The following is a 16,746-nucleotide window of genomic DNA, read 5'->3' on the forward strand; positions in this document are numbered from 1 at the left end:
AGAGGTACCATCTTAAGGGCCGCGCTGCGGGGGTGTACCATCTTAAGGGCCGCGCTGCGGAAATGTACCATCTTAAGGGCCGCGCTGCGGAAATGTACAATCTTAAGGGCCGCGCTGCGGAAATGTACCATCTTAAGGGCCGCTTCGGCGGGGGTGTATCATCTTTGTCAGTGCAGGTAGTGCAGCGCAGTCAGCGCATGGTTGTCAGCGCAGTCGGTGCAGCGCAGTCAGCGCGGGGTTGTCAGCGCAGTCGATGCAGCGCAGTCAGCGCGAGGTTGTCAACGCAGATCACTTGAGTCTTCCCAGCACAGGTTATCTAAGCCCTTATTATCTTTAATGATGTTCGACGAATCAAAAGGAATAATTGCTATCTCTTTTATCTCAGCTTATTTCCAGCATTAAAATACTTTGTCTTTATCATTTTTGCAAAGATTGACAGTTCTTGTCTAATAAGTCGCAGGGAATCGTGTATGCTTAATTGACACGGGAGAGCAGCACAGCGCTGACTTCACACCACACACCACTAGTTGAACAAAGAGAACGCTGTTCAACTAGACTAGGGGGAGTAGCTGATGAGGACTGTAATTCCCATCAGCGCTGTGCTTAGCAATCTAAGCCTATTTTACCTTATTATTACTATTATTATTATTATTACAGAAACTAACAGCGCAGGTACGATCGGATATCTTAGATAAAAGAGTAAGAAATCCACCTAAGTAGATGGAGTGAAGAATGATTGCACACAGAAACCTTCCCACGCAGCCAAGGTGACTTTCTGCGCAGCCAAGTAGCTTTCCCGTGCAGCCGCGCAGCCAGACCAGAGCAGCGCAGCCGAGCTGCACAGCCAAACCAGAGCAGCGCAGCCGAGCTGCACAGCCAGACCAGAGCAGAGCAGCGCAGACCAAAGCAGCGCGGCAGCGCTGCGCAGTCAGAGCAGCGCCACCAAAGTGCCTTTCCTGCGCAGGTACGTATGATAGTTCAACTTCGGGAATAAGACCGTTGTACTGAGTTTTGGGCCCAATTGACTAGATGAGTGGGCTTTTAGAATTAGGGTTTGCTCACAAACTATAAATAGCACATCTATTGGAAAACTAGAGGATCAACTCATTCAAGCAACACACTTGTAATATGTAACTCTCTCTCAAAGTATAGTGAAACCAACGAAGAACCTCTCGTGGACGTAGGTCTTGATGGCCGAACCACGTAAATCCGTGTGTCATTTATCGCTTTCTAATTTCTAGTTTAGGTGTTGGTGATTTCGTGCTTCACCACTTTTCATTTATAATACTAGCAGTAAGAACGTGCGATGCACGTTGAACACGTGTGATATTGTACTATGTAAATAAAATTCATAGATATTATTATATAGTTTTGAATATTTGTATTAATTAATTATTTTTATTAAATTGATTTATTCATTTGACTATAATTGTAATTTAAAAAAGGAATCAATGCAACTATTAATTGATAAATTTAAATGTAATAAAGTAATATTCATAATATATATACCTCTAAATAAAAATGCAAAAAGATCTATGAAAAATATCCTAAATTATCTAAAGTATGGGGCAAGACGAATTTTAAATTTTTTCTTGTTTGATTTTGACGATTGAGGATCTTTTCTTCTTATTTTTGGTTTGCAACAAAATATTGTTCAACGGCATATCGTCGTCACTTGTAATCTCAATTTGCAACAAAATATTGTTCAACAGCATAGCGTCGTCACTTGTAATCTCAATGTAGTCATCAAACTTTTTCCTAGTTACCATTTTCTTTTTCTTTTGTGATGGGATTATTTTTTTTGATTTCTCGGGTGAATGATTCTTTTCTTCCACTTGAGTCGGCTCTTCTTCAATATCTCCAACATCGATGCTTGGTTGGGTTTTTTGGATTGCATTTGCCACAATATTGAGACTTCCCCGTTGATCGAATTTTATAGACTTGAGCATTATCATGAAGTCGGCTCTTCTTCAATATCTCCAACATCGATGCTTGGTTGGGTTTTTTGGATTGCATTTGCTACAATATTGAGATTTCCCCGTTGATAGAATTTTATAGATTTGAGCATCGTCATGAAGCGAATTTCTGTGCTCGCTTGTGTGCTTAATCCTCTATAGTATGTGGAGTATGTTTTACCCTGTGAAAATATATAATTGTTATAATTACGTAATATCAAATTTTGTAATATGAACTATTTAAATTATAGTAAAAAATCTTAATTTACCTCTTTGATTGAAGAAAGATATTCATCCACAGAGCATCCTACATATACCTTTGCCGCTAAATTTTTGAGCTAAATAATTGAAAAATAAATTTTTGAGCTAAAATTACCAACAATATCCTTGCTCGACTTTCTTTGATAATTGGATTTAATGAAAAACAATTTAAATTATAAATACTTTCATTTGCAAAAATGCATAATGCAAATCATTTCATGCTCAACTCATATAACAAGTAATTACACTTAAAATATAATAATAATAATAATAATAATAATAATAATAATAATTATTATTATTATTATTATTATTATAATCTTATGCAATTTCCATTTTTTTTCTCTTTAAAATAATAAATAATCAAACTTAAATATAAAGTCTAATTAATTTAAATAAAATATGCAGCCCAAAAATTTAATCAATATGTAGAAGCCCAAACTTAAATTAAATCAACCCAAGACATATATAAAATTCGCAGCCCATGCTTTAAAATAAATAATAACGCAGCCCAACAGGATTATAAAAAAAATCGGCTCACAACTAAAAACCCAAACCTATTTCCATTTTTTTAAAACAAACCCACCCCCTTCTTCTTCAACATTTCTCACGCATACACACACTCACAGGTACTGATTGAAGAAAAATAAGCAAACACACAAAAGCAAGAGAGATATTAATGTAAAACCTAATTAGAGCTATTACATATAACTTCGAAGTTGGGGCTTTCCAAGCTCTGCACTGCTTCGTTCTTACGCCGAAGCCTAACTTGAACATGAAATGGAAGATCTTCCCCTTGTAATTCCACTTGTTCCTCTACGATCTCCTTTGCGCACATCACAGCAGATTCGCCACAATCGATCATCCATATCTTTAGCAGCGTCGGTATGTCTCCAATTTGAGTCGGGATCTCCTTCAACTCTTCCATCTTTACAAGACAAAGCTTCTCAAGGCGTGGAAAGATGGAGTTCGATTCCGCAGTCCAATGCTCCAAACTGGGACACGAATCCAATTCCAAGTATTTGAGGGAAGGGAATTGGCCTTCAACCATTTCCCACTTGCCTGTTCCAAAGCATCCCTTATACAACTTGAACTTCTCGAGAAGGGGCAATGCACCTATCTTTTCCAACATTTTTTCCCATTCCAAGCCATGACTCATCCCAAGAGTCAACTTCTTGAGGCTTTGGGGGAATGTTAGCACATACGGAGCAGCTCTAAAATCATTCCAACAATCTACGCGGAGGGATTCCAATTTACACAGACGTTTGATATTGTTCAGACAATAATAATAATCATCTTGCTCGATTATATCAAAATAAATTATCCCCAATTTTTTGATATTGGGAATTCTCTTAACCACCTCTTCACTGCACTTGAAATTTGCTATTTCCTCAAGCACCAATAGATTCTCCATGACAACGACATCATCACTCGAAGGTTCTGGAAGATAAAATCTTCCTATAGTCATTTCAATATGCCTAAGTTGTGGCATTCTCCAAATCTCAACAGGTGCAGTGAACTCCTTCCAATTACAAGAAACAATCAATATGTGCAGATTCCAGAAGCGAGTAAACGAGGTAAAGATCGAGGACATGCTACCAACTTCACCAGCAAGGTGGCGCAAGTTAACATACTGAGCATCTTTAAAATAAGGAAACTTGTTTGCATGTAATGTTCTAAGCAACCTGGAATTCTTAATACGCGGTACTCTCCCATATTCACTGATAATGGAACGAGCACGTGGCATAGACTGCAAGTCGCCAAGGACTTTCTTCTTAGGCATGTTCCTGGGTATAACAACACGGTGTTGGCTACTCATGCCTCGAGGACTAGATTGCCCTATCACATGATAGAACCCATCTTTCTTGCTCTGGTTCAAGCATAAATCCCTCAACAAATCATGAATTTTGACAAATTTTATGCTTCCTGTAGACCCCACTTTATCAACTAGAATGAGATTTCTATCAACCAAGTCCCGTAAGAACTCTATGGCAATAGTTTCCAAACTTTTGCCATTCATGGGTTTTAAAAATCCTTCAGAAACCCATAGCTTCTTGAGTTTTGAGACTTTAACCGAATTATCCTCCTCAAACACTCCCATATACAAAAAACATGGCTTTAAATAAACTGGCAAATGATTATAGCTCATTTTCAACAGTTCCATGCAAAACTTATCATTATCCAAATTCACTTCTGAAGCTAAGTTCTGACTAATTGATACCCAAACTCCTAGAGTGTGTTCCCTATTTTTCAAAATACCCCCAACTACAACAATTGATAAAGGAAGTCCTCTGCAATTCTCTACTATTTTCTTTCCAATTTTCTCTAACTCATGAGGGCAACTTCCAGCCCCAAACACAATTTTTGAGAAGAGTTCCCAACTTCTAACCTCATCTAAAAATTCCATTTGAAGGCTAAAATTGTTGTTCAATTGGGAACTTAAGTATGAAAGCCTAGTCGTCACTATTATCCGACTATAATTCTCATTTTCGGGAAAGAAACGTTGTATCCTATCCCAAGCATCAATGCTCCACATATCATCCACCACAATTAGAAACCTTCTACCCATCAAATGCTGGTAGAGCTCAAATCCTAGTTCATCTTCACTCTTTTCACTCAGTTGTTCCTTGCTTTTTTTAGTGGCTTGAGAAACAAGTTCACAAAGAATTTCCCTTGTGTTGTATTGTTGAGAAATAGTAGCCCAAGCACAAACATCAAAACGCTGCTCAATAATTTTCTTTGAATAAACAGTTTTGGCAAGAGTGGTCTTACCTATCCCGCCCATTCCTGTGATCGGGATGACTTGGCGCTCGTGTTGGTCCGAAACGAGCATTTCCAAGATTCCATTCACGACACCCTCGGACCACACCACCATGCCACTACTGTTCTTCCCAGTTGAAGAAGAAGCAGAGACGAAGCTACGCAGCTTATCATGGATCACCACCTTCTCTGTATTCCTCTGCATCGCCAAACTCTTGATCTGATCCATTTCTTGTCTAACATTTTGCACATCTCGAAACAAGTTCATCTCTTCATCATCATCATCATGATTTGATGAGACAGAGTTATAAGTTTCTCTAGATCTGCTCAGCTGAATCTTGGCCACGATACGAGATTCGATGGCGTCTTCAGCTGCATAAGCTGCATCTGCAATACGCATCTCCAAGGGATCTGCTTCGTCGGAAACAGGGGAGTTATAAGCTTCGAGAAACTCCTGCAAGAACATGACATTTTCAGTGAGGGATTGAACTTGTTGTTTGTTGAGAGAAATCGGAGGAGAATGGTGGTGCTCGAGGTCGTCTATGATATGCATTAGAGAAACCAAGGCTGCGTAGGCCGCCATGATCGATATCAGTTGAAGGGAAACAGAGTATAATTCTGAGAATTTTGGACAACAATTTGATAGAATCTTAATGTTTCTGATACTGTGTGAAAGCTGTAGAGCCAACCGACGTATCTTATCTTAGCAGTTGGCAATAATGTGAAAGCTGAAGGTAGAAGAAAGCTAGCCACATAATGTTTTGATAATAATTGAGGAGAGATATATATGCATTGTGACTTACAGATTCTCCTTATAACTAGCAGTAAGAACGTGCGATGCACGTTACTATGTAAATATAATTGATAGATATTATTATATAATTCTGAATATTTGTATTTTTTTATTAATTTGATTTTTACTATGTAAATAAAATTCATAGATATTTTTATATAGTTTTGAATATTTGTATGAATTCATTTGACTATAATTGTAATTTAAAAAAGGAATAAATGCAACTATTAATGAATAAATTTAAATGCAATAAAGTAGTATTCATAATATACCTCTAAATAAAAATGGAAAAAATTCTACTATAAATATCCTAACTTATCTAAATACGGAGCAAGACAAATTTTAGATCTTCTCTTGTTTGATTTTGATGATTGGGGATGTCTTCTTCTTATTTTTGGTTTGCAACCGAATGTTGTTCAACGGCAGATCGTCGTCACTTGTAATCTCAATGTAGTCATCAAACTTTTTCTTGGCTACTCTTCTTTTTTTCTTTGGTGGTTCTGTGGGCTGCAACTCCATCGTAGTTTTTTTCTTTCTAGACGGGTTTATCTTTTTTGATTTCTCGGGTGAATGTTTCTTTTCTTCCTCTTGAGTGGGCTCTTCTTCAATATCTCTAACATTGATGCTTTACATCGGTTGCGTCTTTTGAATTGCATTTGCTACAATATTGAGATTTCCCCGTTGATCGAATTTTATAGACTTGAGCATCATCATGAAGCGTATTTCTGTGTACACTTGTGTGCTTAATCCTCTATAGTATGTGGAGGCTGTTTCACGTGTGAAAATGTTTAATTGTTATAATTATGTAATATCGAATTTTGTAATATGAATTATTTAAATTATAGTAAGTGTTTAAGTAAAAAATCTTAATTTACCTCTTTGATTGAAGAAAGATCGATATTCATCCACAGAACATCCTACATATACCTCTGCCGCTTGATCGAACAGTGTAACACGAGCATTGCAGTCGCCTTGTATAACATTTATTGTGATTCTGTATCTAGAAATATATGAAATGATAAAAATTATTATATGTTTGTTATTGTGTCATTAACTAATTTTAATTGGTAGTAGGTTTAAATTTGATAATGACCTGGGCGACGTCTCAAGAACTTCTTCATTGCATTTTTTGCATATTGCACTCTCATCAATTTTGGAGAAAGGTGTGTTGCAATTTTTACAAGAATCATACCATATTGTTGCTTTATTTTCAACTTTGTCAATAATTCCCGCAAAGCAATACAAAACACCCTAATATATGACAAAAAATAATATATTATAGAAATGGGTTGGACTTGGGTGCGGGCGCCCACATCCCATGCGGCCGGGTCGACCCGCGCCCCAACCTTGACCCGGATCCACACCCCTGACCCGCGTCCATTTGATCCGTCACCCCAAATTATTACATTTGTTTATATTGAATGTTACTTTTAATAAGCATAACATATACATTTATTCGCACAAATATATACTTTTGTAAATATAAGTATTTATCTTTATTTAATATAAAGTATTATATTTTTTAAACCCTAAATCCTATAAACTAAACCCTAAACCCGGTAAACTAAACCCTAAAACCTGAACACTAAACCCTAATATGAATATTTACTTTTAATAAGCATAAGATATACATTTTGTCGCACAAATGTATACTTATGGTAATATAAATATTTACCTTCATTCAATATAAAGCATTATACATATAAATAATTACTTTTTCTTGCGATAATAGTTATTTGATCAAATAATAATATTATTATTTATGCTTATTAAAAGTAATCATATAATAAAAAGTAATAATTGATATAGAGAAATGTAATATTTCAAAAATATTATATTTATTGTAATTATTGTTGTCTAAAAAGTAATTATTGTTATAATAAAAAATTATTATTATTATTATAAAGAAAAGTAATAATTTTGAAACATTACATTTCTTGAGAATATAGATGTTAAGTATACATTTTGAAACATTACTTTTCATCAAATCAATAGTTACTTTATTACGATAATGATTACATGACCAAATATACAAAATTACAAGTTCTAGCAAGTAAAAATAATAATATTATTACATTTATACATATCAATGGTTACTTTTGCTTACAATAATAGTTGATTAAATAACTAAAAGTATAAATTCTCATTAATAAAAATAGTAATAATTATTGTGATCAAATGTAATAATCTAGAAACGTTTCATTTCATTGTAATAATAATTACTTTTTATTACAACAATTTACTTGACAAAATAGTTAAAAATAAAAGTACAATCAAGTAAAAATAACATTACTTTTCTTCACATCAATAATTACTTTTATTTACAAAGATTATTACTTAAGCAACTAACTAAAAGTAAACATTCATATGAATAAAAATAAACATTGTTGTGAAGAAATGTAATGTTTCAAACCTAAACATTGAATGTAATACTTTTATTTTATCTAAGATATACATTTTCATGCTTAAATATATACTTATGTGAATATAAGTATTAGCCATCATTCAATATTTTTTAAACCTAAACACTGAATACTAAACTCTAAATAGGGAATACTAAACCCTAAACCTTGAATACTAAACCCTAGTCATATTCAATAATAACCCCTAGTCATTCAATAATAAATCCAAATGGCAATATTTACTTTTTATTTTATTTAAGATATACATTTCCATACTTAAATGTATACTTATGCGAATATAAGTATTAACCATCATTCAATATTTTGTAAACAGTGACTACTAAACCCTAAATAGGGAATACTAAACCCTAAATACTGAATACTAAACCCTAACCATTCAATAATAAATCCAAATGGCAATATTTACTTTTATTTTATCTAAGATATACATTTTAATGCATAAATGTATATGTCACAGCCCGCCCTAACTAGGGATAGTTAGGCCGAGTGATCCACGACTAGGGATGGGGTTAAAGAAGAAGGGGAAGAAAAGGGGCGTCATTTATAGCCGTAAAACTTACTCATCTTAATAAAACTCGTCATTTTTATTCATTAATACTCAATTGAAAACAGTCTATGAAAGACAGCATAAAACTTAATTAATATCATTAATCAAGTTATACATCGTATGAAACCATTCTCTTAAGACTCAAAGTATGACATAACATACTATAACATCAACAACATCTTGCAGCGGAAAGTAGCTAGACATATGTATGAAGACATATTCTAGACAGGTTAACTATTTATTAACAACCCTGGAGACTCCGCTCATTGCAGCACCATCATCACATCAGCTCAACCTGCACATTTAGAAAACATATGCAGGGCTGAGTACAAAAGCACTCAGTGGGCACGTATGCCTAGGTATAAAAATACATGCTTCAAAACTGTAAATTGTCATGCCATCATAAACAGTACAGCAAGGGAGTTTTTCGCTAAAAAGGCCCAAGCTTACTAAGTTCATTTGTGATTCTTAAAGTTCGTCTGATCAGACTAAGTTCTTTTGTAATCTATCATATCTGAAACTGTGTGCCGGAGAGGTGGCCACCTCTCACGGTCACTTGACCGGCCAACCCGCTAGATGACTCACGGTCACTGGTGTACACTAATCCTGGCAGGATAGCTATCAACTGCTCAGGACCCGAATTCGATTGCATCATTGGCAAAGCCAAAGCAGATAGATATCATACTAAAATTGAAACATTTTATGGCAAGACAATACTTGAAATAACTTTAACTCAAAGATTTTGTCATGAAATAACTTGTTTGAATGTAACATTTAAACTCATTTGATATATATGAAACTGAAATTAACAGTTAGATCATCTCATGCATTCATTCGTATAAGAGGCCTACGATACGTAGGGGATCTCTATATACGTATAGTAAAAGTAATGCCCACCTCGTTGTGTCTCTGTATCAATGAGTAACGTCACTCTCTCCCTCAAGTCGTTACTTCCCAAAAGGACCTTCATTGTTATGAAGAATTGATGAGAAGTTATAAAAGAAACCTCGATCAATAATCTAATCTCTTTTATGAAACATTAGTATCTCTAATGTTCATCTCTCTTGATTGTTAATCAATATAACAATTATTATCTCTCGTCATTACTCATTAATTATAACATCCTTATGTTATAATTAGCAGCTCTTCAATTAAAAGAAATATTTAACACATCGAAAAGTCCACTTTCTTAGCAGATCTATTCGCTCTCATCTCGTCTAATTAACCGATTAGAAAGTTAAACTTTCCATTAGGCATGTATTTGAGTCACGGGTCAACAAGAATTGACTATGCTCAAATTCTAATATCACTAAAAAATTCGGCATGACCTATTCATATATAATGTCAGCCACGAGATTTCAACGCGTGAATCTCACTACGTGAACTCGTCTCTCGACTCAAAACTTAACATCTTGACATCTTTTCAACGCAAACCAAACAATTCAAAATCATCAAAACTCTTTATCAGTAAACTATCATTTATACTCGACACCAATTGTTCGAGTGTCAGATACCAACATTTATGTGCGTTAATCATAACTCTCACAACTCACACCATTTAGTCATATCGTATCATCCATCAAAACAAATATAATCAAGTTGTTTTCTAGAAAGTTTTGCTGTTTTTGTGTCATCTTTAAAAATTCATAACAACCAACTCAATCATCATAAACTCTCATACCAATTGATCTCAAAAACTCCATGAAGTGTAGTTCACTCTAAAAATGGTAGTTAACCAAAAAGGTTAAAGGTTTTTGGAGATATTGCTCTTTTAGTGCAGGCTGTCAATGATTGACAGTTTCTGCCAATTTTGTTTAGGCCATTAGAAACCAAGGCGAACCTTAATAAAATTCCATCAAATTTAATCATCCAAAACTAAAGGTATCCTTGAAGATTTGGTTAAAATTTCACAAGAGAAAACGTTCATATGATCTGCCAAATAAACAATGAAACTCATACACTTTTACTGTTGGACAAATATGACAGCAGAACAGGGCATTTTTGAAATAATAAACTGCTCTGTTTCAGAGGTCATAAAAATCGAAATCTTATGTTTTTAGAAAAGTATTGAAGTCTAGTTTCGTTTAAAAAAAACGGTGATGCAAAATCCTTCATGGATTAATAGATATAAACGTTTTTGTGAAGTCTACCAATAGTTGACAGATTCTGTCAAGGATTTTTCAAAATATCTTTAAAATAGCAAACATCATCCAAAAGACATGAAATTTTGCAGCAACGAAATACACATATCATAGATAAACATACTAAAATTTCAGAGCCATCAAGCAATGAAAACTCATCGAAACATAAGCTTGAAACTGCTGTAAAATTTTGACAGAATTCCAGTTTTAATTTCGTTCAACAATTATCATCCATAAATTGTAAATCAATTAGCATGCTCATGTGATATCGTAGAACACATATACGCAATAATATTCATTATGCAACGTCTCTAACTTCACGAATTTAAATAATCATACTCTAAAAATTTATACAATTTTCGTGCTTGGAAAAATACGAATTTAATATATATCGATTCTAGCATACCCCTAAGCACAAATATCAAGTCAAAACGATCAAACAAAAATCGAAAGACAAGCTAATATGTGAAAAACGGGGCTGCCCTCATGGGTTTCATAGCTACGGTTCGTTCCGTTCTTACTCCCTTCATTAAACATGCTCAACATCTACCCAAGAACAACATACTAAAATTTCACGACGATCCGACGTCGTTTCAAAATAAAGTCGAGAATCGACGTTTTTCGACGTCGACGAAAATCGAAAAGAAAACCATCAAAACGTAGGTAGAGATCTTACCTACTTAGATACGTGATCGAAAAGATGATCGGCGTTCATCTCGGTGCTCAAATCGGAGCTCAAAAGCTTGAGCTCAAGCTAAAAATGGTATATGCGTGAATGGTGTGTGTGTTTTAGGTGTTAGTGTGTGTGAGTTGTGTGTGGGCTGAAAATCAACGTGAGTTAAGAGTGTTTGACTGAACTTGGGCGGTTGGGGGGTGGTTTTGGTGGGGTAGGGTTAGATATTTAGTCGTTAAATATCTCGTCTCGTCTCGTCTCGTCTCGTCTCGTCTCGTTTTAACGACTAACAACCCATACTCTTCGTTACTCGCCCTCTCAACCTCTACTCACTTTCATTACACTCGTAATTCCATATAAATATAGAAAACGCAAGCTCGTTCTCGAAATTCTGATAAACGAGCTCGGTTCGTTTATCGAGAAATCCCGATTTACTATTCACTCGTCGTCCAAAAATAAAAACTTTCATTATTGGACTCGTATCGAAAAACTAAGAATATTTCTCGACGACGTGCACGTAAGATTTTGAAAGTCGACAAAAAGACGAAATAGCCGTATTTTACTATTCATCGTCAAAAAGTCAAAAATTTCAAAAACGTCTTAACGGACTCAGATTTCACTTCCGAGTTCACCGTTCTCATTCAAATAATTATCTAGAATTATTTGAATACTCAAACTCAAATACGGATATAAAATCCCACATCATTCTCACATCATCAAAAGAACATCTCAACATTTTTAAAATATAACAACAAAACTTCATATAACTCTTCATCTCTTTACAAAGTAAATCAAACAAGGGATCTAAACCCTAATTACTCAAATTCAATCAATTAAACACGTCATCAAAAGCCCGGGTATTACATACCATCCCCCTTAAAATAAATTTCGTCCCGAAATTTGTACCTCCTGTAAATGTTTCGGGCACTTCTCTCACATCATATCATCAAGCTCTCTTTCCACTTCTTTCTAACTATAACGTCTCCACTGGACTTTAACCAGTGCAATCGATTTATTTCTCAATTGTCGAATCTTATGATTTAGCATCATCTGAGGTCTCTCTCTTCATAACTCAAGTCTGGTTCTAAGATCATTTCTTCTTAGTAAACCACATGGTTTGGGTCGGAAATATGTATCCTCTCAATTGTGACACGTGAAACACGTTATGCACATTTCCAAAGCTAGGTGGCAAAGCCAACCTATACGCTATTGGACCTATCTTTTGCAATATCTCGTAAGGACTTATAACTCTGGGTCTAAGCTGTCCTTTAACTCCAAATCTATTCATCCCCTTTGAGGGTGAAACCTTCAAGAAAACTTTGTCTCTTATCTCGAAACTTTGTCTCACATCTTATAGGTAAACTCAATTAGTGGCAACACATTCTCCCGATTTACTCCTCTATCAAGGATAGTAGTTCCTATAATATCTTCTATCGCCTGCTATGCTAACATTCATCCTTGTACCCAACTCTTTCTGTAACTCATCCAAAAACGTGATGTAATTTTTTTTTTTTTTTTTTTCTGAGGTGATCTACACCGGTACTCAATGCAATCTTATAATCTCACGAACGTACAATTGTGATAACTTATCTGGTCCATACGCGATTAGGATCGGTATGAAATGTGCAGATTTTGTTAGTCGATCTACAATCACCCAAATTGCTGTATTTCCTCTTTGACTTTTGGGTAAAGCTGTCACAAAATCCATCGCTATGTGATCCCATTTCCACTCGGGAATCTCCAACGGTTTTAACTTCCCATAGGGTCGTTGGTGTAATGCTTTCACTTGCTGACAAGCTAAGCATCGCTCTACAAACGAAGCTATGTCTCATTTCATTCCGTCCCACAAAAATCTATTTTTTACAACCTGATACATCTTTGTGCCTCCTGGGTGGGCGGTGTAAGGCGTGTTATGAGTCTCACTCATGATCGTATTCTTAAGTTCATCATCGCGGGGAATGCATCTTCTCCCCTCAAATAAGATAGCATTGTCTGATTTTTTTTTTTTTTTTGTAACTCTTGAGATCTCCTGCTCTTATCCTTTCTCGTAACTTGTTCATTGTCTCATCTTTCCTTGTGCTTCAATCACCATTTTCCTCAAACTAGGCATCGTCGCAACAATACTTGCTATCGTCCCTGGTGGTTTTATCATCTCTATCCTCATCTTGTCAAAGTCCTTTATAAGCTCATCCTCTCTCGTGAGAAGACATCCTAACTTTGACGAGACCTTTCGGCTCAATGCATCGGCTACTACATTGGCCTTGCCAGGGTGATAGTTAATGTCGCAGTTAACATCCTTTACTAATTCGAGCCATCTCATTTGCCTCATGTTAATATCCTTATGCTTGAAAAAGTATTTCAAAGTTTTGTGGTCCGTGAAAATCTCACATCTAACTCCGTAGAGATGATGTCTCCAAATTTTTTTATTTTTTTATTTTTTTTTTTTAATTTTTTTTTTGGGCATGCACAACGGCTGCAAGCTCTAAATCATGCATTGGATAATTTATCTCGTGGGATCTAAGTTGTCGTGATGCATAGACTATAACTCTTCCTTCTTGCATCAAAACACATCCTAGCCCATTCTTTGACGCATCTGTGTAGATGGTATACTCTTTATCCATTTCCGGGACTAGCAGCACTGGTGTTGTAGTCAATTTCCTTTAAGCTCTTAAAAACTCTTTTCACACTCCTCTTTCCAATTGTATTTTGCTTATTTTCTAAGTAATTGTGTCATCGGTCTTGCTATCGTGGAAAATCCTTCAACAAACCTCTGATAGTATCCTGCTAAGCCTAAAAAGTTGAGAATCTTGTCAGGCGTAGTTGGTGATTTCTACTCATGTACAGCTTGTACCTTGACGGGGTCAACTTTAATTCCTTCAGATGATATAACATGTCCTAGTAAAGTTACTTTGTTCAACCAAAACTCGCACTTGGTGAATTTGGCAAAAAGCTTCTCAACTCTTAGTGTTTCCAACATCGTTCTCAAATGTTTTGGCGCTCCTGCTCATTCTTCGAATAGATGAGAATATCATCTATGAAAACTAGGACAAATTTATCCAGTTATTGATGGAAAACTCGATTCATGTGATCCATGAAAACTACTGGTGCCTTCGTCAAACCGAATGGCATAACTATGAACTCATAGTGCTCATACCTCATTTGAAAAGCTGTCTTAGGTATATCATTCTGTCAAAATTTGAACTGGTGGTAATATGATCTCAAGTCAACTTTCAAGAAAAAGCTCGCTCCTCGTAATTGATCAAACAAGTCATCTATCCTCGGCAAAGGATATTTGTTCTTGAGTGTCAATTTATTCAGCTCTCGATAATCTATGCACATTCTCAACGTGCCATCCTTCTTTTTGACAAAAAGGACTGGTGCTCCCCACGGGGATACACTACGTCTAATAAAACCTAACTCGAGCAATTCTTGTAGCTGAATCTTCAGCTCTTGTAGCTCCTTAGGCGCCATTCTATAGGGTGCCTTCGACACTAGTGCTGATCCAGGTTCTAGGTCGATAGTGAACTCCAACTGTCTTGTTGGTGGCAATCCTGGTAAGACCTCGGGAAATACATCTCTATATTCCCTTACCACTACTACATCCTCAAAGTTTTTACTTGATTCTCCTTCATCATTCAAGTAAACTAGGTAAGCTTGTGCTCCTTTCTTCTTTACCAATTTCGACGCCTGAAGTGCCGAAATGATTGGAATTCTCTTCTTTCTATCAATGTCGTGAAAACATGTCTGTTCCTTCCCAGGTGGTTGGAAAGTTATCTGTCTCTTCTTACAATCAATCGGGCCAAAGTTCTCTGCTAACCATTCCATCCTTAGAATAATGTCTACGTTCCACATAGGCATTAAGTGCAAGGTTCTTGCTTTCATCTTTAGTGATCCTAACTCAAGCTCTAAGTTAGAAATCATGTGAGAAACTGTAGTAGCTCTTCCTACAGGAGTGATTACTCTCAACTCGGGACTAGCTCATTTTGGTTCGAGTTTGAAGGTAACATGCTTCAAACAATTAACGAATGCGAGGCTCCTGTAATAAACAGGATTCTAACTAGTGCATCCAATAACTTGCCCATACTACCTTAAAGTCCTGCCTTAAACCGGCACATAAAACTCAGACATCTCTTCATCAGTATCCATCTTCTGATGAGCAAATCGTGATAGCTCACAGAATTCTCGGTTATACTCTACAACCAATTTCTTTCCTTGCATCAAACTTCGATAATCAGCCTCTCGCTGCTTACTGTACTCCTCGGTACATACTTCTCAAGAGTAGTCTTCAATTGTTCTCAAGTATAGTCTACCAGTTGCTCAGGTGTTAAAGTCCTCTGACGTGCCTCTCACTAGTCTTATACATTAAAAGAATCTACTAGGATAACTCAGAAGTTGTAAGGGTTCAACCCTAGAACGACATCAAAACAAATTGTTCAAGAGACTCAAATGAATGACCAGAGGGTAGAATGAAGTAACTACCAGGTCGAACAAAAATGACCTAGAGTAAGAACCCATCTGGCTTTTCAACCAAAAGTTGAAACACGTGGGTTTATAAACCCAAAACACGTCTACTGAGATTTGGATCATGCGGACTGGCCAGGTCCAACATAATCACTCCCCAGTCACACGGGATATACTATCCCGAACTTGGAAATTCTGTGTCTTCTAAACCCTCAACATACTATACATAACAAAATTTAAGTTCACACCAGCAAGCTAAAAGCTTAAACTCAGGGTCCTATGTTCTAGACTCTTGTTTCGAAAGTTCAATATTTTTCGACTCTCCTCTCATGTTGCGGTGGTGGTGGCGGAGTATTATCCCGCCTATCCTTCACATCACACTCTTGATGACATCTTTGAGGCATTTTTGAAATCACAAAAGGAAAACTCAACTCGACCAACGCTCTAAGCATCCTCGAAACTCAAGTTCAATTTACTAACTCAACTTTAAGGAAACCCTCACGGTCACCTTAACATTCATCTGTAAGGCAATAAGCACTCACGAAATGCTAACAAAAAGACCACTCTGGTCAACCTAATATATCCATCAGTAGAATGCCTCTTTTTAGAGGGACTTACATAAAGGGGTTATTTAAACCCTACAAAAACCATAGTATCTATCGTAATGTCCCTTCTAAATCGACACCATTAATAGTACTATGTCTCGGTCTGGACCTCCTACGGTAATTGCTA

At 36.0% G+C, this 16,746-nt stretch overlaps 1 protein-coding gene and 1 long non-coding RNA gene across 2 annotated transcripts; both read right to left on the reverse strand.

Moving 5' to 3' along the window:
• Positions 1-2,904: 2,904 nt before the first annotated feature.
• LOC131015782 (putative late blight resistance protein homolog R1A-10) lies at positions 2,905-5,559 on the reverse strand. Its single transcript, XM_057944206.1, has one exon. It carries the CDS (start codon positions 5,557-5,559, stop codon positions 2,905-2,907), a length of 2,655 nt encoding a protein of 884 aa, XP_057800189.1.
• A 3,198-nt stretch (positions 5,560-8,757) lies between these two features.
• Positions 8,758-11,747, reverse strand: LOC131017049 (uncharacterized). The gene is made up of 3 exons (XR_009099365.1): positions 11,557-11,747; positions 9,637-9,703; positions 8,758-9,034 (listed from the first exon to the last, which is right to left on the reverse strand). It is a non-coding gene; the product is annotated as an uncharacterized LOC131017049 (long non-coding RNA).
• Positions 11,748-16,746: the final 4,999 nt, after the last annotated feature.

The sequence above is a fragment of the Salvia miltiorrhiza genome, chromosome 3, assembly GCF_028751815.1.
Source record: "Salvia miltiorrhiza cultivar Shanhuang (shh) chromosome 3, IMPLAD_Smil_shh, whole genome shotgun sequence".
Taxonomy (NCBI): domain Eukaryota; kingdom Viridiplantae; phylum Streptophyta; class Magnoliopsida; order Lamiales; family Lamiaceae; genus Salvia; species Salvia miltiorrhiza.

Bases quoted from the DNA above. Each gene is read 5' to 3' on its own strand.
- LOC131015782 (XM_057944206.1), bottom strand. From the start codon at position 5,559: ATGGCGGCCTACGCAGCCTTGGTTTCTCTAATGCATATCATAGACGAC.